Genomic DNA, 21,473 nt, shown 5'->3' with positions numbered 1-21,473 from the left:
CTTAACAACTATAGAGACATCCTTGTACATTTTATCAGTATACTCAATATATTTTGATTAAATGTTATTATGAAGTAAAAGTAGAAAATATCACTTTGTTCTTTATATTAGGTAAATTGGCTGAAAGTGCATGATTTGCTTATCTCTTTTGCCCTTAGAACATAATAGGCATAACTATACTCGCAAATTCGAGATTGAAAAAAAAACTTCCTATAGATTGCGTTTAGAAAAATACAAAACCGTTTTAGTTCTAAAACGGTCCTTTTGAACGCGGCCCAAGTCCGCCTCTACGGTCTGCGCCCCCTAGCGGTCACGTCTAAATAAGGTCTGTTGACCGGGAAAGTAAAGGAAAGATGGCGGCTGGACCCGAAGCGGCCAGCAGCGGTCACAGTGGTGGCCGCAGCTCTTCTGCCGCTTTGGAGGCATCGCTGGATCGCCGATTTCAAGGAGTTACAAACACAATGGAGTCAATTCAAGGACTTTCTTCTTGGTGTATTGAAAACAAGAAGTACCACAGCCTTATAGTTCGGTACTGGATGAAGTGGCTTAAAAAATGTGAGTTTCTGGTCTAGCTAAAATGGCTTATCTATTCTGTCTACTGCTCTTCTGCTAACAAAAATCCAAGTAGCTGCTCGGTCGACTGTCTGGGAAAGCACTTTCTGGTGATGACAATTTATGTAAATTGCAGCCCGCTTTTGCGGTTTTTTTTTTCTTGTCATTTCCCTCGTCTTTTCCTATAGCTAAGCTAAGCTAAAATAGGCTAAGCTAGCTGGCTAATGCTTACCTCACAGTGTTGCCTCGCGCCTGCAGTTGCCGAGATGGAACGTTATCACGTCACAGCAGTCGGTTGCTATCTTATCTTAGCTTAGCTTAGCTTAGCTTAGCTTAGCTTAGCTTAGTTTAGCTTCGCTTAGCTTAGCTTAGCTTCGCTTAGCTTAGCTTATTTTAGTTTAGTTTATCTTAGCTTAGCTTATCTTGGCTTAGTTTATCTTAGCCAGGGTTAGCTTACTGTTGTTGTAGGCCGAGCTGTACTTTTGCAAGCATTTGCGTGTCGCCTCGCAAAGTTAAACTCGCCCAAATACGAACTACACTTGTGTACACATCTGACCCGACAGCTAACGTCCCTCAGCTCTGGCGGTTTGGTTTCTGAGGTAACTACGACTCGCCAGACAAAGATCCGCAGCCATATAGTGTGTTCAAGGGCGCTGATGGTGAAGTTTTTTGTGGACTGGGGCAGTTTGGTGGCCTGCCCCCAGTCACTGGGTAGCCGATGGTAACGTTTTTGTGGACTGGGGAAGTTTGGAGCCCTGCCCCCAGTCAGTGGGTGGCTACCAAGCCAAGTATCCTGGGCCTGACCGACGTTGAAAATGTGTTGTAGCGTTAAGATGTGCAAACGTATCTTAACGACATCTCTGCCCCACCACAAGACACCTCCAGCTAAGTGACTGATGTCAGAAAGTCCTCGCCTAGCGCAGCATCATCAAATGGCTCCGATTCCCCAACTAAGGCTTTTAGTAAATGTGGGTCTTAATGCCATTATGAAAGACATTTTCATACATAAGCACATTACTAAAAACAAAAGCCCTAAAATCCAATAAAGCTGGTGACATGCCCAGTCAAAGCAAAGTATCGACTGAAATCTGCGTCGGGGTGGGTGATGTTATCACAATCGTGATAAATTAAGTCACTTTTTTTAGCGTAGCGTTTGTATCAGAAGAGGCAAGTACTTAAGAACATTGCATGAACCACATGTTTAATAAGAAAAGAGATGCTTTTAAAAGGCCAGATCCTGTAAACAACTATGTCTGTTACAGTTATGTTATCTGTTGTTTTCCGGCTGCTGCTGTTGTAGAGGTTATTGTTGTAAACTATTGTGCTGCATTGAGTTATGCAACTTGTCAGCAGACATCAGAAAATATCATAAATTTGTTATGTAATCTATTGCAGTGCACAGGAAATATCCCTGCTTCTCTGTTCATATAGTCTAAAAGGATACATTCCTATGATAGCATTTTACAATGACATGTTTACATTTATGGACGACTCACTAAAGGTTAGTTAGTCTCATAGTCCTAATATGCTGAAAGTGTTTGCCAGTAAAGGGCCCTTTACCCAGAAAACCACATACTGCAGTCAGTTTTGTCATGGTTTAAAAAAAGGTTGTTTTGTTGTTTTTTTCACCTTCTGGTAAAGTAAAATTAGGCTACATACATTTTTTATGTCTTTTTGTTTTTATTCTTTGTCATTAATCACTCACTTCAGTGCTCACTGCTGGTTGATTGTGGATTTATGAATCTTTTGCTATTGTTTAAAACAATACTTTGAACTTAAAGGGCAGTGTTGATCAGTGTACTTCACCATGAGGAGAGAGATTTTATTATTTTGCGAGGCTGTGGATATTTCTGTAGGATAACTTGCTTGACTTGGTGCCGTTTTGGCTTGTTCTGTTTATCAGGTGTGTTGAGCTGGTACATTTGCCAACCAGAGGGTCACAGTGCCCATCTAATGACCGTACGTGATCGCTCCCATGCGGCCCATATATGAAGTCAGTTACTCCTGTTTCTGTATCTGTGTTATCCATTGTATTTTAAAACATTTTACATGGGAAGGTTTATGTAGTAGTAGTATTCCCAGAGCAGGTGACATTTCCCCAGGTGAACTGAAGTCGGTCTATAGGTTGGCTGATGCTAGGCTTTAGTGGAATGGTGTGGTGGTGGATAGGGTTATATATCCTTCTGTTTAACTGAGCCATTGCACTGCATTGGGTTTGATTCTGGTCCCACTGTTATTCCTAGAATGGGAACTGTAGAGCTCTACTGTACTTCGTGTAAGCTATAGAAATAAATAATTCCTTGAATGTATTCTATAGAAAAAACCATTTGTTCTAGTTTAATTTCCAGAATGTAGTCTATAGAAAAAAACTAAATTTGTCATTTGTTGTCTTTTTGTTGCTCTTCCCGATGAAGTATTTTGCCACTTTGTAAAATGAGTCGAGATTTTATTTCCCTCAAATGCACATTGAGCTACAAGGCTCTTCCCTTTTGGTAAACTACAGTGTATAAAAAAAGATTTTGGCTATGGTGGATGATTTATGTTGTGCTTTGGGGTATATTGGGTTTTGCATAGTGTTGAAGCAGTAAAGCAGAGGTGAGGCCATGCCCTGGGACACACCGGAGGGGGCGTCTGCCCCGCATGACCCCATTCTGTTGGCTCGGTGTATTACAGATTCGCTATGTTGCTGACGTCTTTTACAGCAGGGCCTCGTCCATGGCTGTGCACATAGACCGGCAGTGTCAGTCACCAGCCCCTTCAGCTCTGTGGCGTTGCACACACAAATTGAATAACAGAGAAACGAGTTTCCTTTAAGACAACCCAGCACTCCATTCCCTGAGATGCCTTAAAGTGGAAACCTTATATTCCAAGACACCTTAGGTAATCCAGGAAAGGTTTACCTTAAGTCAAAACCTTAAGTCAAGGTTTTTACATAATGTGTATGTACATATAAAATGGCTCTAGTTTCTGTAGAGCAGTAACGAAAATTAAGGTTGCGTTTATATTTGTAGTTTGGCCCAAAGCAGAAAATTATACAGTTTTGTTTTTTAGTCCTGATTCGCTTAGTGTTCACACTGACAAATTTACCATCAGACTAAAATATATAAACAAAGGTTTTTATGATATATATTGCAACAATAACTACGATAATACCAGCCAAACTAGAAAAGTGTTCTACACTGTGTTGAATGTGCATGTAGGGTTTGTGAATGTGGGGCTTGTGCCTGAGGGGGGTGTTAGTTTGTGTGTGTGTGGGGCTTGTGCCTGGGGGGGTGGTAGTTTTTTTTTGGGGGGGGGGGGTTGTGCATGTGAGGTGGTAGTTTTTCCCTGTTGAAGTTCAGGAAGAGGTGGCAGAATGCATTAAGGAGGCAAAACTGAGGAATTGCTCATCTGCATTTTGAATACGTGGGTGTTTTTGTGCATTTAACTGTATAGATAATCCAACCCTTTGGACCATTTAGTGTTTTTGGTCTGTGCTGTGGTGGTGGTGTATTTTAGATATAATTGGCCTGAATTGTGTCATGATTGTAGCTGGGAAGTGGTGTGTGTGCCTCTGACTGTTTAAGATCTTCCTCTGCCTTTAGTTGTGGATGCTTTAGTAGCTCTACACTGCCAACTACTGGACATGAGCAGGACTGTTTTGTTCTCTCTTTTTTGGCATGAGGTGAACATTTCTTTAGTGCCCTTTTCACAGTGTTCCTGGATTATTCTTTGTGGAAAATGTAAACATTTTAAAGGACTTGAAGAAAGAAACAGGTTGCCAAGGTTTCTGGCAAACCCAGGCCACCTGGACCCATTTGCATGTATAACAATGCTTAACCTTCAGGAAAAGGCAGGGTTGTTATTTATTGATTTCATATTGAAATAACGCCTTAATAAGAATTCAGTACTTGGGTTACAGGAGCGTACATTTGTCTACTTTAATTTCCTTTTCAAATGGCTTGTCCACAGTCATGTTTACACTGAAACTGTTAACGAGTCTGTGTGTGTGTGTGTTTTTCACAGGTCCAGGTTATACCACAAGAAGCCCACATCCCCTAATTAACTAAAAAGCCCTGCCTGAGCTGCTGATAGCAGTAATTAGTTTTTGATAAGAGTAATTTGTTTTGCCTCATGCTTTAATTGTGATTGTTAAATGTGACTAGCAGTCACGAGTGCACATCGGCGTGTGTGTGTATGTGCACGCGTTTCTAGTGAGGAGACGTAGCATTTCCAACGGTCATCACCGCTATGCACTGTGTTTAGACAGGAAAACACACCAGCTTCATTCTAAATGCCAAAGTCTTTCCTTTCTGTTTCCTCCTCTCACTGTGTTGCAGCAGTGCGTTCAACATCCCCTCATACATTCCGTTTGGTGGAACCCCTGCCGCCATCTCAAGGGCCGTCCCATTACTGTGTTAACGGAAGTCAAGGCTGTTGGACAAGCCTTTGGAAGGGTGTGTGGGAACGGGTGTACTCAAATGTTGCACTTCCATTTCAACAGTGTAAACGATGACGAAGCAGAAGACCCAAAAAATCTTCACCTAAGTTAAAAGTTCATGGCCCGGGCATTTATTTAGCTAGCTTATCAGCTCAGTGCAGCTATCGTGGAGCCAGTTGTTATAAACGATAGAACAATGAAAACACCACTCTATGTTCAGGCTTTGGATCTTTCAGTGGAAATGTTGCCTTCTCATCAATATGACATTAGACAGTGTCTTCCTGGACAGGTTAGAGAAACAATATAATGAGTCCGGCAATTCCTGTGCTATGAACTGACACGGAGGCGAGGGTAAAAAAGGAAAAGTAAAGTTTATTCAAAGACTCAGCCTGAGGGCGTCTCCGTTACACGCGCACGCACACACAAGCGTCTGTAAGGGAGAGGGTCACTTCCCCCTCCCTCAGCCCACCCGCAGATGGAAAAAAGAACAACTTCCTACTAGGAGCTGTTTTGTCCCGCACCGATCTTCCCAGCACCAGCGTCAAGAACTTGGGTGGGTCAGACAATGGACAAGGTCGGGGTCAGAGAGATGAGAGGACGCGCCTGTAACACCTTAACTTGCTGCACAAACTGTTCGAGGTTGATTGACTATACATTTTCTATTACAGTCTGTAGCAAACAGACGAAGCACCAAAGGAATCACCTCAGTGGAACGTACGTTTGTGTTTAACTGCCGAGGGTGAGTGCGTTCTGCCCCCTTCGTCCTCTCCTCCCCCTGCGTGATGCTGGCACTGTGCCCCGGCGAGGTCATGTTGAAAAGACCGTCGAAAAGGGGCCCCCGAGACATCAGCCTCCTGCTTCCCCTGCGGCCATAGTAAGCTGCTGAGCTCAGTGGGTCGACAGACCGAGCGTACAAAACCAGACTGGGCCCCCCGCAACCCGTTCATCTGGCAGCGTGCTGTCACAGATGGGACCTTGTCGGCTCTCGGGTGAAGGTGCCGCGAAGGCTACGAGCTGTGAGCCATTCAGACACGTCACTTCTGACCTCTTAAAGACAGGAGTGATGAGGTGCATTTTAAATTACATTTAGGGTGTGACATCACCTTTCGTGACGTGGGCTGCACTGTACAGCCGAATTGGCTTTTGGGAAGGGTGTGCCACACAGAAAGCGGGTTTTCAGAAGGAGTTTCTCCTCTGGAGAGTGGCTTATGCCAGGGGTGCCAGCACAAAACGCAGGTCATGTGATGGCCACCTGAGCATGCTGTCTGGATGGATGAAGTCAACTCTCGGATGTCTGAGATACGATCATGAAAATTGAAAGCGGTTTCTGTTGGAGTGTGAGTGACTGAGGTGGAAAGGTGTGGGTGGGGACACAGGCAGCTTAGGGACTATGGAGCCAAACCCATCTGATCCCTGTAGAAGATGGTATGATCAGAGGGACCACAAGCACCCCGCTGCCAAGCAGAGGCCTGAGCCCAGAGCAGGGTTGGGTATCGTTTGGGGTTTTTTTCCGATACCAGTGCTAAAATGAAACTTTCAAACAGTGTCTGAACTGCTACTTCATAAAAGTTATGTTTCTAAGGCAAATTTGTACTTCAAAGTGAACAATATATTAACACTTTAAATATATATAAATATAAATAAATACAAAACACCTCACAAATTTACATAAGCACTAGTGTTGGAATCCTTTTTGGTGAAATATAAGCACTCTTTAGACCATTTAGCTTCAGACATTTTCACTGTGTTTAAGCTGCCAGTACCTAGATAATGGTTGGGGTCTGCTGCTCTCAGAGTTAGCGTGATGGGGACTAGCATGATGGGGGACAAGCGATGGCTGTGTGACACGCAGTAATACTTCTTATGCCTGTAGCATCTGTTCTGGAGCACCAGAGAGCAAATATTTGAATCAGCAGCTGAGGAGTATTTCAGCGGAATATCTCATTTACAGCAATTACATGTTTGGAGTCCAAATTTCTTTATCTTAGAACAAAGGCAGTGACCTGGATGAGCTTTGAGAGGTTGAGAGAGATTTGTGGACTTGTATCTTATTTACAAAGACTGTTATCAGTGCTGTTGACTTGATATTAGCATTGTTGGTAACTTTTGTTCTAAAGAAGCAAAATTATGAGTCCAAACACGCATGTACCAATTGACTGCATATAGGATTAAGTAAGTAAATCTGAATTTCAGTTTGATCTGGTATGTACCAGTCATATAGGAACTGGTGCCATATTGGTACTGGATTTCGGTACCCAACCCTACTCCAGGGCCCAAAGATGCTGAATGTGAGGGGTTTTATTAGACAGTGTTGAGGAGGAAGGGGATTTTTGTGTGTAGCAGTTTGCGATGCATTATATGAGCCCAAATATAGTGTGCTGCGTTGTGTGTTGTAAATTCACCATGCCTTGTTGCAGATTCTAAAGAACGTGGTGTAAGATTAGTTTGCATTCTTTGGGCCAAGGTTGTTTACATTTCTTGGATAAAGTGAAGGTCATTAAATTTGAGTGCGACTGAATTTGAGGAATCTAATGGGTTGCAGGCTGACGTGCACTAGAATGGTTCAGCATACCAGCAGGGGTCTCAAGAGACCTTTTACTCTGAAATCTCACATCACACACACCGTGACGATCAGTAATTTGCACGTGGCCTGCCACAAAATAAGTGCGTTCTCTTTTATGAAACATTTATTTACTTTTAAAAAACTTGTGTGTGTGTGTGTGTGTGTGTGTTTGTCTGTCTGCATGTTCTATGTATTATGTAGCATCAGGCACAGACATAGAGAACAGCTGTAGTTCAGACATCAAGTGGGGTTTGCTAGAATTTAAACCAATTCAAATCCAAAGCCACAATAGTTCTCACGGTGTATGTAGGTGTTTAGTGGCATTTCCTCTGATTCTACATGGCCTTCCTCCATTTATGTATCTTTCTTGCGACAGCCTTTTTAAGTGGCTGTCATCCTGATCGGACACTTGTGCGCATGTTTAAAAAGCTACGAGTGTGTCTGTAGAGGCGTCTCAGAATCCGAGGAGTGTTAGGCCGACGCGTTTGGGGAGTGCGTGTTTATTAGACACAACTCCTTATGTGATTACAGATCTTAGCTTTGCCGTTCAATTGAAGAAGGGTATCAAACGCTTGTCCGGTTTCTCTGCAACTAAACAGCGGGAGCAGCTGAACTCGAGTAATATTGTGCCATGTTGGGTACCTAGCGTTCCTCGCAGCGTGGGTCAGTTTCACTCTGGCCATTTCTTAAACCGCATCCGCTTTTGACTCTGATGTCAGCTTCCACACGTGTAGTGTTTTGAAGGACCGGTTCACTGAACAGTGTTATGCTACATATTCATGTTACCGACCTTCCAATATTGTCATTTCAGAAAAAATACTGTTGGCTGCTCTTATCCATGTCACAAGGATTTCTCAAGGGCTCAGACACTGTATAAAGTAACATGATTTTATTGGTTTGTTTGTCCTTGTTGTTTGCTGTATTTCACTCACATGCAGGCAGGTCCACAAGTTGACATCCAGTAACAGCTCAAACACATTAAACCCTTTGGCTCTTAATCCTTTACAATTTTATGTAGCTTTGCATTTAACAAGTGTTTGTGTATGTTCCATTATTCCTAATACATGCAGGTGCCCAACATGTATCAGCAGCAATTGTATTTTCTGCCAATAAATGGTCAATTAATTAATATAATTGCTGGTCTTTTATAAGAATTTCAGCCAATAATCAAAATTGATAACAGTGTACTGTTTTTTCTAATATATACATTGTTTCTGCATGTGCCTCTTACAAGTTCATTATCTGTGTTGGGTACTTTTTCCTTCCGTCATGTATAAGGTGTGTGTGTGTGTGTGTGTGTGTGTGTGTGTGTGTGTGTGTGTGTGTGTGTGTGTTGGAGAGAGAAAATGTGGTTAGAAGTGTTACACATTTGTTGTGCAAATAGAGAGTTGATGATGATGTGTGTCTGTGTGTGAGCCTAAGTTGGTTTTCCAAACAGTAAAGACATATATTATGTTACAATGTTGACAGATTTCCATTCCATCTTTGTTAGTTTTTACTTGTCTTGTAGAAAATATGATTGATTTTGACATGGTATTAAACCCACTAGTCTGTGAGGTGCCTAGACTTGCACTCTGCAGGATTCATCTCCCACTGTGTTTTGGCTCGTTCACACAGGGAGACTGTAGGCTAAACTGGTCACTGTGATATGATCATCATTAAATGAATGCTGTAGTAATGTAATGCAGTACTTTAATGTAGGTGGTTTATTTGACTTGTGCACAAAACCAGCTCACACCACATCTAACCAGAACACCAGAGTGACACCCTCCCCCCAGCTGGATGGAGGAATATAAAGGAAACTGTTCAACACCTTAGTCCCATTGCCTGCAGCTCCTTACTGTACCCTGAGTGTGTGCGTGAGTGAAGTTTACAACATCATCCTCACCCTCCTCTTCCTCTCTGCTTAGCGGACGCCAACCACAGGCTGAATCTCTTCTACCTCGCCAACGATGTCATTCAGAACTGCAAGAGGAAGAATGCTATCGCATACCGCTCCACGTTCGCCGACATCCTACCAGACGCCGCCCTGCTGGTCAGGTCAGTAGCCCACCTTCTGCACGCGTGTGCACGTGCATCCATGTACATTAGATGACGACAATCATTTTTCATCTTTTTTTCTAAATTTCTAAGCTTGTATTTCCCATGTGTTTTTCTGTGTTTGTGTGTTTTTGCAGGGATGCTAAAGTACGCAAGTCAGTGGAGAGGATCTTTAACATTTGGCAGGAGAGGAGCGTTTATCCAGAGGAGCTGATCACAGAGCTGAAGACTGCTCTGCAGAAGAAAGAGCAGGCACCCCCTACTGGTAACTGTTTCTCTGCCTTCTGCAGAACCAGCACACACACTCATCACTGCACACACATCCTCACTGATCATAACAGACTGGATGAGTTAGAAAGATTAACAGGATACAGTGTTCTGAAGGGAAATCTCTTCGTCCGCATTTTTTAATGAACTGGAAGTGTTGGTCTTTTTTTGGAGTGAGTTGGTTTTTCTTGGCAGCGTATAGAGCCCTTAGAGAGAACGGAGAGCATCACCACAGTATGAACATAAAAGCATAGTTTCTGATTATGTACTTTCACTGTAAATAGTGTAGAATGCTGAGAGGGACTGTGCAACCTTTTCCTCTTAAACGTTATTTTATCTCCTGTTTCTTTCTGTCCCTCACCTTCAGTCAACCCCAAAACTGCTCTGAAGTCCAAGATCGTGGCCGAATTCGCTGTAAGTGTCTCGGCCGGACCCGTCGCTCGGCCCGTCGCTATCGTGCTCGCTTCTGCTCTCCAGCTTATGTTGAGTGAACTTTTCCCTCCCTCCCACCCCCCTCAGCCCCATGCGCTGATGGAGCGCCTGGGGACATACAAGCGCTCTCTGGAGGAGACCGACCTGAGGGAGAAGCAGTTGGCCGCACTCCGGGTGGACGTGTGCAGCACCGAGGCTCTTAAGAGGCTCAAAGGTGATTGGCTGGGTCCTCTGCTCCATGTGAGAGTCTCAGGGTAGCAGTTATTGGAGAATGCTGAACTGAATAACTCTCTCTGTCTTTTAGATAAGGCTGGAGGGAACAAGTTCTCGAAAGACTTTGAGGAGGGCAGCGGGAAGCTCCAGGAGTTTGTAAAGATCCTGGAGGCGCAGATGCAAGCAGGGCCCCCCCTGCTGGACGCTCTGGGCAATGCAGACGTCTTCTACGAAATGCAGTACAAGGAAGTCAAGATCGTGGCCAACGTGAGTCAGCTGTTATGCAGATGGATCACATTTAGCTGTTAACTTGGCAGGTCTTCCCAGCCCCACTTCCTGCGCAGTTTGGAGTCGTTGGCATCTGCCGTAGCCAAAGCCCATAAAAAAATGGAAGCAATAACACACTGTAAGAGAAAACATTGTTGCTTGGGGAGCTAACTGATTTATTAGCTAATTAGTAACTATCCCACTGCTAAGAAAAACAAACTTCCACTCTCTGCTATATTCAACTTTGTTTTTTTTTTCCTGACAACAACAAAGTGAAGAAACATGTACAAGAATCCAGTTGAAGTTGTACAACGTTTTTATTTTACGCCGTCTCCGCACTGACCCAAAATGGCTGGCCACAATTAACAGCTTTAAAGTCTACAGCCTGCCGCACAAGGACAGTCGGGTCGGCATCGCACGTTCGGGCGTTTTGACCTCGACACTAAGTGCTTCTGTGTTTCACTCTGTTCAGGCCTACAAGACCTTCGCCAACCGGGTGTTGAACCTGAAGCGCAAGCTGGACTCCCTGAAGTCCACGCTACCCGGCGCCGAGGACTCGCCCATCCCCTCCCCCTCGGAGGATGCGCCCTCGCCCACAGGCTCCGAGTCGCCCTTCCACAGCCTGGGGACGAGGGGCAGCCAGGCGGCAACAGACCAGGAGGCTGCGAGGGCGGCCGAGCAGAAGGACAACCGCGCCGTGGAGGACATGGACCTGTCCGAGGAGGACGAGACCACCACCTCGGGGATCATCGGTGAGGAGAACGCCGCAATGGCGGAGATTCGGTTTCGGTGTTCTGGGTTTGGCTTCGAGAAGTTTTTACCTGTTGGGTGCATGTATGAGTTCTTATTGCTGATGTTACTGTAATTGCAAGGTTAAGTTAACTCTATGGATTAAGAAGCTTAGACTCTCGCTGACCAATACTATGCCCTCTTGGTGGCCAGTTGGGGTTTTTTGGCATATTAAGTGACAATCAGACACACTATCGCAATGTGATTGGTGCGTTGAATTAACAGGTATTGACTAATGATATTAATAACATTTATACTTTCTTTTAAAGCTATGCGATTAAACGTGTACCTTCATTTAAAGCTAAACACTCTTTCAAATGTTTGTAATATTTTACTATTAATATTTTGTACATCAAAAGAAAGTAGTTAGCAGCAACCTCTAGTGACTAAAATAATTCCAATAAGGAAACAGCACCAGTACGAATTCTCTTCAACCAGTGAACGCTCTTCAGTTGTGCTATCAGAACTAGCTGCTGTAAGAATGTGTCTTGCGCTTTTCTTTATGCAGTTGAAGAAAAAAAGGAAAAAACATGTCCTGCAGCTGTTTCCAAGGCAACACACGTAACAGTGACCAAGTCCCCACACATCATGGCCTCCCCTACTGTAGCCGCTCCCACAAAGGCAGCGTCTGAGCCTGCAGCCAATCTGACCCTTCCCTCATCATCTGCTCCCGCGCCCACCACACCTGGCCCTGTGGGTACGGCAAGCTCTGCCCCTCTGCAGGTGAATTTGGCCAACGTGGACCTGGGCAAGATCAGCTCCATCCTGAACAGCATCACTAGTGTGATGAAGAACACGGGTAAGCACCACACTAAATACTACCCTAAATACCACACAAAACTACACTATATACCACACTAAATACCACACGAACTGCACCATATGCCACACTAAATTCCACAGTAAATACCACACGAAATAGACTATATACCACACTAAATATCGCACGAACTACACTATATACCACACTAAATTACACACTAAATACCACACAAACTACACTACATGCCACACTAAATTCCACACAAACTACACTATATAACACAGTAAATTCCGCAGTAAATACCACACCAACCACACTAAATGCTGTGTGACCCACACTAAATGCACTAAAGCCACTTCATCATAGAGATCTCTCTCCGACTCTGGCTACCCTGTTTTGTATCCGTCAAACGTCAAGCAGACGTCAGACAGCCCTGTTGCATTAGGGGCCTCGAGTGGGTCCAGCTCTGAGGGCGTCACAGAGGCCCCGCAGTTCTGCGAACTGGTCAGCCTGGACACCTGCCGTGTGGGCAGGACGGCAGCACCCTTGCCGCTCTGCTCATCGCCCAGCAGCCCCTGGCGCGTTAGCCGTGAGCTAGCCGTGAGCTAGCCATGAGCGAGCCATACAGGCCGGGCTAGGTGGAACACAGCCACGCCCGTCGCTATGCTGTAAGGTGTGTGACGCAGCGACAAAGAGTCACTTCGCTTTCTCACGCTAGTTAGAGGTGTGCGCCAGCTGCTGCCTCGAACGTCTGTTCTGCACCGTCGGGTGGAGTGACCTGCTGTCAATCGTAGACTCGAGGCCCATGTCTTCAAGAAGCACTGGAATGAAGGTTCTAGCTGAGTGGTACTGTTCCACTTTCACCTACTCTACTACCAGAAGGGTTTCTCGCGTGCATACAGCTGAGTGCTTTTGCACATCGCTCTGGAAGTATCCGCTAAGCACCGGGAATGTAAACGGCCAGGTGACGCACCTTCTGTGGTTCCCAGTCTCTGAGGCATTCTGATGGTGAGATACCACGCAGAGGTTTGCATCATTGGCTTTTACGTGGAAACGTTTAACACTGAGCGGTTGTTTTTGTGTCCAGGTTGTGTTTCTTTACGACTCATGCTGTTCATAGTATGTTTAGTGCTTGTGCCTCCACCCCTGGTTTTCTACAGGTGTGAGTCCTGTGTCCCGCCCCTCGCCAGGAACGCCCACCACACCGTCTAGCCACACCCCCTCATCAAAAGCTCCTCTCACGGCTCCCAGTGGAGCTCCTGTGTCCAACCCGCTGGCTAGCATACTGTCCAGAGTGGACATTTCCCCCGAGGGCCTACTCAGTGCACTCACGAAGACACAGCCACACGGTCCTGGCCTGCAGGGTGAGACAGACACACACACACACACACACACACACACACACACACACACACACACACAAACATACTAACACACAGTATGTAGAGGTTTTATTTATCAGTTTAACTATTACTATTAGTACTGGGATTTTCTTATAACTGAGATTCAATGGATAAAAAATGGTGGTAGGTCAGTTGCTAAGGTACTTGGCACATTAATTTCTAATCACAAGGTAATCGCGAGGTTGCCAGTTCAAGCCCCTGTTGGGCCCCTGAGCAAGGCCCTTAACCGTCAGTTGGTAAAATTTGCCCAGTTGTTGTCATAATTTTTCATTGCTTTGGATAAAAACCTCAGCTAAACACCATAAACTTGAAATGCTAGTCAGAGCAGTGCCTTGCTTCTAAACATGATTTTTATATAGTTACATATAGTTAACTTTTTTTTTTTTTCTGCACAACTCTCTTGGATGATCTCTCTCGCTCTCTCTCTCTCTCTCGCGCTCTCTCTCAGGTTTGTCTTCTTTGCTCTCATCTGCCCGTGTGGGTTCTCTCACCTCACCAAATGCCCCATCTTCTTCCACCTCAACAACTTCAGCTGTCACCACGGCGACGGCAACTGCAACCCCTACCACCACCACCGCTCCAACCACCCCAAAGATTCCCAAACCTTCTGGCAACAACTTCAAACGTGAGTCAGAGCGAGAGAGAGGACTGGAGTGGGAGAAGGTGAAGGAGAGGGAGAGGGAGCGAGAGAGGGAGCGAGAGAGGGAGAGGGAGAGGGAGCGAGAGAGGGAGCGAGAGAGGGAGCGGGAGCGAGAGCGGGAGAGGCAGGAGAGGGAGAGAGAGAGGGAGGCGCCAGCCATGCCCAGCCTGGAGTCCAAGATCAACAGCTTCCTACAGGGGAACCCCTGCTTCAGCGTCCTGGGCCTTGGCCTGGATGACGGCGGCAGTAACAGCCCTCTGCTGGTAGGGGGCGACGCGGCCGATGGCACCCCGGTCCGAGACGAGAGCGGCGGCACCCCAACGCAGGACGAGATCATGGATGCGCCCTGCGTCCTCGGTGATCCCCCGAAGGCGGGCCGCCCGGGCGCCCTCTCGCCTACGGCCTACCGCAGCGATCCCTGGGACAGCGCCATTGCAGCGCGGGACGCTGCTGGCGAGGATGAGAGGAAGGACCGGGACTACCGTACGCCGTCCTCATCCTCACGCGCTCCGGCCTTCAGCCCAGGGGGCAAGGGTAAGAGTGCAGCCAAACCCAGAGAGCAGGACGGGGCGAAGAGGAAGGGCGGGTCTAGCGCAGGCTCCGCCTCCTCCTCTGCAGCCTCTGTGCAGGACACAGGCGCGAAGGGTGGAGCCCCGCGCCGGCTGAGTGGTGGGTCTCAGAACGGAGGGAGAGAGAAGGAGGAGAGAGGGAAGAAGGGATCGAGGAAGGAGATGGTACCCGGAGACAGCGAACACTACCATCGCATCGAGACCGTGGTGACGGCTACCGCTGGCAGCGAAGGCACGCCCATAGAGACGCTCGGCTACAGCCGTATCCAGACCGTCGAGAGCATCCGCGTGATTGGCCGGGGTCTGAGGAGGGCAAGCGGAGTTGCTTCCAGAGCGGGCGGGGCCTGGTATGAAGAGGAGGAGTTTATGGAAGCCCCACCTCCACATCACTCTGGCAATCATGTGCCTGAGAGTTCTGAAGAGCTGGCTTTAGCGCCTCCCCCTGTACATCTGGTGCCCCCAGGGCAGTACCCACCTACCCCGTATACGAGCGAGGACCCCGCCCACCCAACACAGCCTCATGCTATCCCTCCACACCACCCCCCTCCTGCTCCTTTTTTCCCTGCCCCTCCAGTTCCACCCATGCCCCAGCCCCCACCCCCTCCTGTGGCTACACCCACAGCCCCACCCATGCCCCAGCCCCCAGCCCCTTCCAGAGACTTCCCTATTTCCCCTACCTCTGCTGTGATGGTGGGCGGGGTCCTAGTGCCCATCGACCGAGTCCTCCCCCACCCTCCTGCTAATCTGCGCCCCGAGGCTGGCGGTCGTGGGGGTGGGGCTAGCAGCACAGCCCCAAATCGGGGCAAATCCCATTCGCTGCTTAGAGACCCCCTTCGCCCGGGCACTCTCAAAGAGCAGTTCGCCCCTCGGCACGCTGCCCCTCTCCACCGCCCCGGTACCCCAGGAGTGCCGCCACCCCTCCTGGGTAGAGGGCGAGAGGGGCCAAGCCCCACTCCTCCCTCACCCTCCACCCCGACGACGCCCTCGTCACCTTCAGACCCCCGACCCCTGCTGCCCTCCCCGACACCAGCCACGGCACAGCGAGCGCGCCCGCCTCATTCGCCCCTCTCCGTGCCCCGCCTGCCCTCCCAGCACCCCCTCCTCCACTCTCCACAGAGCTCCTCCCCTCTCGCCCAGAGACCCTCCCCGCGAGGGCCCCTCCCACTGCCCCTGCCCTTGCCCCTCCCACGCCCCAACCTCTCCAGAGAGCCCCTGCTGCCAGGCGTCAAGCGCCCTGGTCCCGCCTTCAGAGGCGGACCCCTGCAGCCACCGAAGAGACCCTTCTTGCCCCCGCGTTACTAAAGTCACCATTAGGCTCAGGGTCACAGGAAGTGTAGAGCCGTCTCCATCCCCAGGCCACAATACAAGCTAAACTCACGCCACCCGCTCAGCGAAGCCTCTCTCAACCGCAGCCAAAACGTTCAGACAGGGCCCATACTAGGGGAGAGAAAACACGGAAGAAACGCGAAGACGGCCGCAGGAAGATGGAGGGAGTGAAGGAGATTTAAGGTGGTTATTCAGTTCGGTCCCGTTTCCTTTTGTGTGAGATGAATGCATGAAGAGTGCGTGTGCGCGTGTGTGTGTGAGCGCGCGCGCATGTGTGTGCACCCATGGGTGTGAGAGCAAACATGTAAAAACTGCTCTGCTTCCTTAGCTAGACCTCTGATTCTAAATGAAATAGAAAGTTTGCTTCTTGTAACCGGCCACGCTGTCCCGCTGTCGTCGCCTCCTGCTTTTAAGGGCAGCAGACAGAAAGCTGGGTTACTGCCTCCATGCGTACCAGGACAGTCTGCTTCTGCTTCACATCCAAACTGCTCACAGGCATAACCTTAGAATAAGCGTTGGCCAACCACGATCCCACCCAGTGTTACCCAGCCCTCGTCCAGCTCAGATGACCCTCAGGCTCGACTTCGGAGAAGCACCAGTCCGGGGCTTTGGAGGAAGTGAGCTAGCTGAATACAGTGGACACAGAGCTTCCCCACCCAAAAAACACACACACACACACACCCCTGAGAGTAGATTACCCGCCTTCTGTCCTGGTTTTGTTGTTGAATCTGAACCGAGCTCTCCTGTGTATCACTGGTAATAAAAATCCTGCACTGAGAACCACGCCTGATGGGAGCTGTAATGGGGGCTGGGCTTTCTTTACCCTACTGACGACAATGTTATCTTTTGGTTTGGTGTGGTTTTCCATTTTTGGTTTCTAGAAACGTGAAGACAGAATGTGTGACTAAAACTATTGCATTTTAAACTTGTTTTCTTCCTTATGATCTTTTTTTTTTGTTTGGGTTTTTTTTTTTTTTTTTTTTGGTTTTTTTTTTTTTTTTTTTTTTTTTTCTCGCAACCTTTCCTGGGACGGTGCAGGAACTGTGTGCTGTGGAGTGTGGTCTAGGAAAGAGCTGTGAGTGGTGTGTTAAACCAGGAGAGCTTTTGTCTCCGACCTCTGACCATCTCCGCAGGCATCCAGCCTGCGCAATTCGCCTCTTCTCCCTGACACGACGACATGTGTGTTCCACCACATGATTATTATTTGTAAATTGCCTCTAAAGGTCTTCGCAATGTCAGAAATTGGAACACAAAGGTTACGCAGAGGCACCTGCTGTTGAGAAAAGGCCCACCCAAGACTTCCTAGACCACCTGCACGACGCATTTTATGTACCAGTTCCCCGTTTTCCCATGAATGATACATTTCGAAGAGAAATGGAGAAACCCTTTAATCAATAGTCAGAATACAAATCAAGTCCTGAATTCTTTTTCCCATTATGATTGTATATGATTACGGTCCGTACATTATGTACATAGTTACAGACAGCATTCTACCATGCATTTGATATGTTTAGGATATGTTTGAAAAAATGTTTTGATTTGATTTTGATTTCTTTTAAGTCTTTTTTTTTCCTGTCACAAGGTTCTAGTGTTCTGATGAAACAGTATTTTGCTTAGTGCAAAGCCTAATGCTAAATGTCTGCTTTAAACCTTCTTATTGGTTTCACCAAACTGAAGAATGGGTAGGAATGCTAACATTACAAGAAACTGTACATTGTAGTAATTTTTGCATGTATGAGTAGTGAAACTAGTTGTTGTGATTTTTCGCCTCCCCATAACAGTGTGTGCTGAAATGTTCAAGATCTGAGGAACGTCATGGCGGTGTCTTCGTTTTTTCCCTCTCTGCATTCACATTTAGACAGGGCCTTCCACTTGAGCCTGGTTCCTCCCAACACTAACCCCGAGCTGCGCTCAGTGCTTCACACTTCAACACATCCATGGTGGCACTGGGTCCCAAGGTCCCAGAAGAGCATCCTCCACATCACAGAACAGCACGAAAGCAAATGATTAACCCCAGTTAGAGTACGTGCTGCTAGGCTTAAACAAGCATACCTGTGTGGCTGTAGAACACATGAGATTTATTTTAAAAGGTTGTCGACAAATACAGCTGTTTTAATGTGACACTAAACTGAACGCCCTCCAGCTTCATAAGCCACTGTTCTGTTCTGCACTACTTGCTGTGAATGTGCATATTATTGAGTTCACCCTTAATTCAGTGGGATACATGGGAAAATGTGCTTTTTTCACATTCAATTTGGGGCCTGGGTAGTTCACATTAATCTAGATGCAGTTCAAGAATAATTTGAGGTTTTTAATTTTGGGGAGTTTTTTTGTTTGTTTTTTTTGTTTACTGCTCTTTGTGCTGTATAAGACATGAAATTTTATATTTTCTAATCACTCTTGGCTCCACGTACACACCACCTGCCATCCTGTGTTTGCAAAAGCAGGACTGTTTGGTTTCCCTTAAGCCCGACTGCCTGGGGCCCGGTTCGTTCAAATAAGGACTGTTCTAAACACAAGACTACTTCTACACACAAAGCCTGTAAACATTTCCTTTCCAGCATGTAAGGCTAGGCTAGAAAAGTAAGTGTAAGTGTGTGTGTGTGTGTGTGTGTGTGTGTGTGAGAGAGAGAGAGAGAGAGAGAGAGAGAAGAATCACAGCACCACTAGAATACACAAGCTCCCTCTTTACGTGGGTCTGATACTGTAGTGTACACCAACACTGATTTTCAGTAAGTGGCAAACTTAGATTCAAGCCTGTGACTGCTGCAACCCTGGCTGAATTTATTGGATTTTAGTCTAATCCGACAGTCGTTTCACGTCAATACGCCGTGTGACCGTTTGACGTTAGCTCCTTTGTCGCCATCTTCCGGTCAACTGATATCATTACAAATGGTTCACTCGCAACTTCACTATAACTGATAAGTGTTCTTCCCGAAATCTGGTTTATAATTCACCTGCCAGAAGGAGAATTTGCTATATTTTACATTCCGCAGCCTAAAGGCCACCGTTAGCTTTGCAATCGTGTTTGTGCGGTCTTGTACTCGGATAAGATATTGGCTTTGAACGTGGGTGGTCCTTCCCTCGCTGAATAATTAGACCTCTGTTCTGAACTTTCATTTATGAATTTGGCTGGTTTTGTTTATGCATGAAATAGGCAGTTGGTTTTGGGGGTGTTTAAATTGGTAAATTTAGACATTACGCACGTGCAGGCTGCATTTGCATAGTTCTGCTGTCGGGTTATTAATCCAGTTCTAGTCGATGTTTACTATTCTCTTCTTGGCCTGTTCAAATATAACAGATATTGCCTTTAGCCTGTTCGTGTTACTGATTGACTGTAGTCTAACATTTTCGGAACGGCTTCCCAGCTAAAGGCAGTTGCAGGACAAATGGGAACGACTTTGAAGTGTGAGGAGCAGTTTGTTGGCCTGGGTAATATTCGTAGCATTTAGCAGCCGCTCAATAAAGTTTAAAACCACAAGCAACACGCGATAATACGGGGCTCGTGCGTCTCCACGTCTGCATCACGGACGGCGGGATGACGTACAACCGCACGCGCATCGTTGCGGGCCTTTTAGTCGATGCGTCGTTCGTCTCTTCGTGGCAGCGCGGGCCAATCATTTTGAACCTCGCGTGAGCCGTCCCCTGCCCGAACTCACGCGGAGATCACGCGCCGGTTGGGTAGGACTACCGCGAGACACTCATGGCCTTTTCTCTGCAGTGTGTTTAAATGCGCTCGTGCGCGTCCAGGGACTTGAACTGAAGGGGGAGGTTTTGTATTTTTGAAACGCGTTTTCTTACTTTACACTTCAAACTGTTAGTTTCTTCCAGTTCTCGTGCGCATAAGTCCATGCAGAGCTTTTCGTTGTTAGCGGTCCTGCTGCCTTGCGCACTCGCGCGTTGACGCGCTTGAACGCGCCCTCATCCTTCCTTCTAATTGGGTTGCTCCGGAAAGCGTGTTCCGCCCCTTTTCGCGCTCCACCAATGGGGGCTGGATACCCTCGCAGTTGCTCCGGTGTCATGGCGGCGCGCGTTGTGTCACCGACATTGTGGGAATAAATAAGTATTTTGTTCGCAATATTGCCGTTCAGATGTAAAATGGTCATGGCTTTGTTCGCGCGGTGGTCCCTCCGCCGCGTGACACTGAGATCAGCGTTGCGAGACCGCAGACGCCACAGCAAGGTGCGCGCGATTTTAAACCTAGTGTTTGCTGGCGTAAACCAAAGAGCAGCTGCCTCTCACTTCTGCAAACTAGTGTGCATATGACCCGCGGAGATGCTTTGCCTAACGTCCTCTAGCAGTCTCTTAAATCTGACCAGCGTCTCTCAGATGATTTCTGCTACACTGCTATTTTGCCATTAGTCTAGAGCAGCTAGGAGTGTTGGGGTCTTACCCGGAGACGTGTGCATCGTGCAGTGTACCATGCTCCTAGAAACGCATGCCAATCCGTAGCACGTACTTAGTTAAGAATCCTTTTATCCAGGTCATTGTCCAGATTAGGAAGGCTGACCACCTTCCTGTCCACCTTCAAATAAAAGCACTGAATTGGTTTGTTTATGTTCTCTATGGCAATCTATTTCCACCAAGTTTTTTCTAGTTCTGTTACATTGGGCAGCATCTTTTTTAATCTTTTGTCCCACAAACTGAAATAAGTGGACTTCATAGGACTTTTTACACTGAATTTGAATCTGTTTTCAGAATTTTTCTCTGACATTTTGAAGTTGTAAAATGTAATATTTAAATATATGTATGTGTATTTCATCACACTTGAGAGATGAGTTTCATCACAGATGAGAGTTTATTTTATCACACTTAATTTTTTAAATTTCATTACATTTAAAACATGTTAGGCAGTGTTGGGGTTTGATGATATTATTATTGTTATTATTATTGTTATTACTATTATTATTATTATCTTTTTTGTTTCCAGTTAAAGCTCTTAGAAAATATGAGTGGGTGTGGAACTATGACCCTGGAGTAAATTTGACTATATAATGCCGGATGTAAAATCCTGTTTTGTGAAATGATTCACACAGCATGTCATGATTATTACTTTATGATTATTTTGTGTGTTGTAGTTACATCCCCCTTCTGGCCAGTCAGAGCGACTACGGGTCTTTGAAGCTCTGAGGAGCAGTTGGTCAGGGGAGAAAGGGGCAGTGCAGGGTCAGGATCTAAGCATCCGATTGGCTGACGGTAAAACAGTGAAAGGACTGTCCGGCGTCACGA

The 21,473-nt window shown here is 46.7% G+C and overlaps 1 protein-coding gene across 2 annotated transcripts; it reads left to right on the top strand.

Moving 5' to 3' along the window:
• Window positions 1–334: 334 nt before the first annotated feature.
• On the top strand, window positions 335–21,461 carry rprd2b (regulation of nuclear pre-mRNA domain containing 2b). Of its 2 annotated transcripts, XR_014116877.1 has the most exons (11): window positions 335–555; window positions 9,446–9,575; window positions 9,713–9,840; window positions 10,210–10,256; window positions 10,362–10,488; window positions 10,579–10,754; window positions 11,227–11,506; window positions 12,052–12,342; window positions 13,467–13,670; window positions 14,158–16,427; window positions 21,323–21,461. XR_014116877.1 is itself a non-coding variant. In XM_081696137.1 (10 exons), exons 1-10 carry the CDS (start codon window positions 354–356, stop codon window positions 16,218–16,220), a joined length of 3,648 nt encoding a protein of 1,215 aa, XP_081552263.1. In that variant the 5' UTR covers window positions 335–353; the 3' UTR covers window positions 16,221–18,060. The 2 variants fall into 2 exon arrangements, 1 of the variants encoding a protein (XP_081552263.1); XM_081696137.1 differs by lacking the exon at window positions 21,323–21,461 and having other exon boundaries at window positions 14,158–18,060.
• Window positions 21,462–21,473: the final 12 nt, after the last annotated feature.

Source organism: Electrophorus electricus, chromosome 14, assembly GCF_041902795.1.
Source record: "Electrophorus electricus isolate QZ-2024a chromosome 14, ASM4190279v1, whole genome shotgun sequence".
Lineage (NCBI taxonomy): Eukaryota > Metazoa > Chordata > Actinopteri > Gymnotiformes > Gymnotidae > Electrophorus > Electrophorus electricus.
This window is presented reverse-complemented; position numbering and strand designations above follow the sequence as displayed.

Coding starts and splice junctions, on each gene's coding strand:
- rprd2b (XM_081696137.1), top strand. CDS start 354: ATGGCGGCTGGACCCGAAGCGGCCAGCAGCGGTCACAGTGGTGGCCGC. Junction 10,257..10,361: donor AGATCGTGGCCGAATTCGCT/GTAAGTGTCTCG, acceptor CACCCCCCTCAG/CCCCATGCGCTGATGGAGCG. Junction 11,507..12,051: donor CACCACCTCGGGGATCATCG/GTGAGGAGAACG, acceptor TTCTTTATGCAG/TTGAAGAAAAAAAGGAAAAA.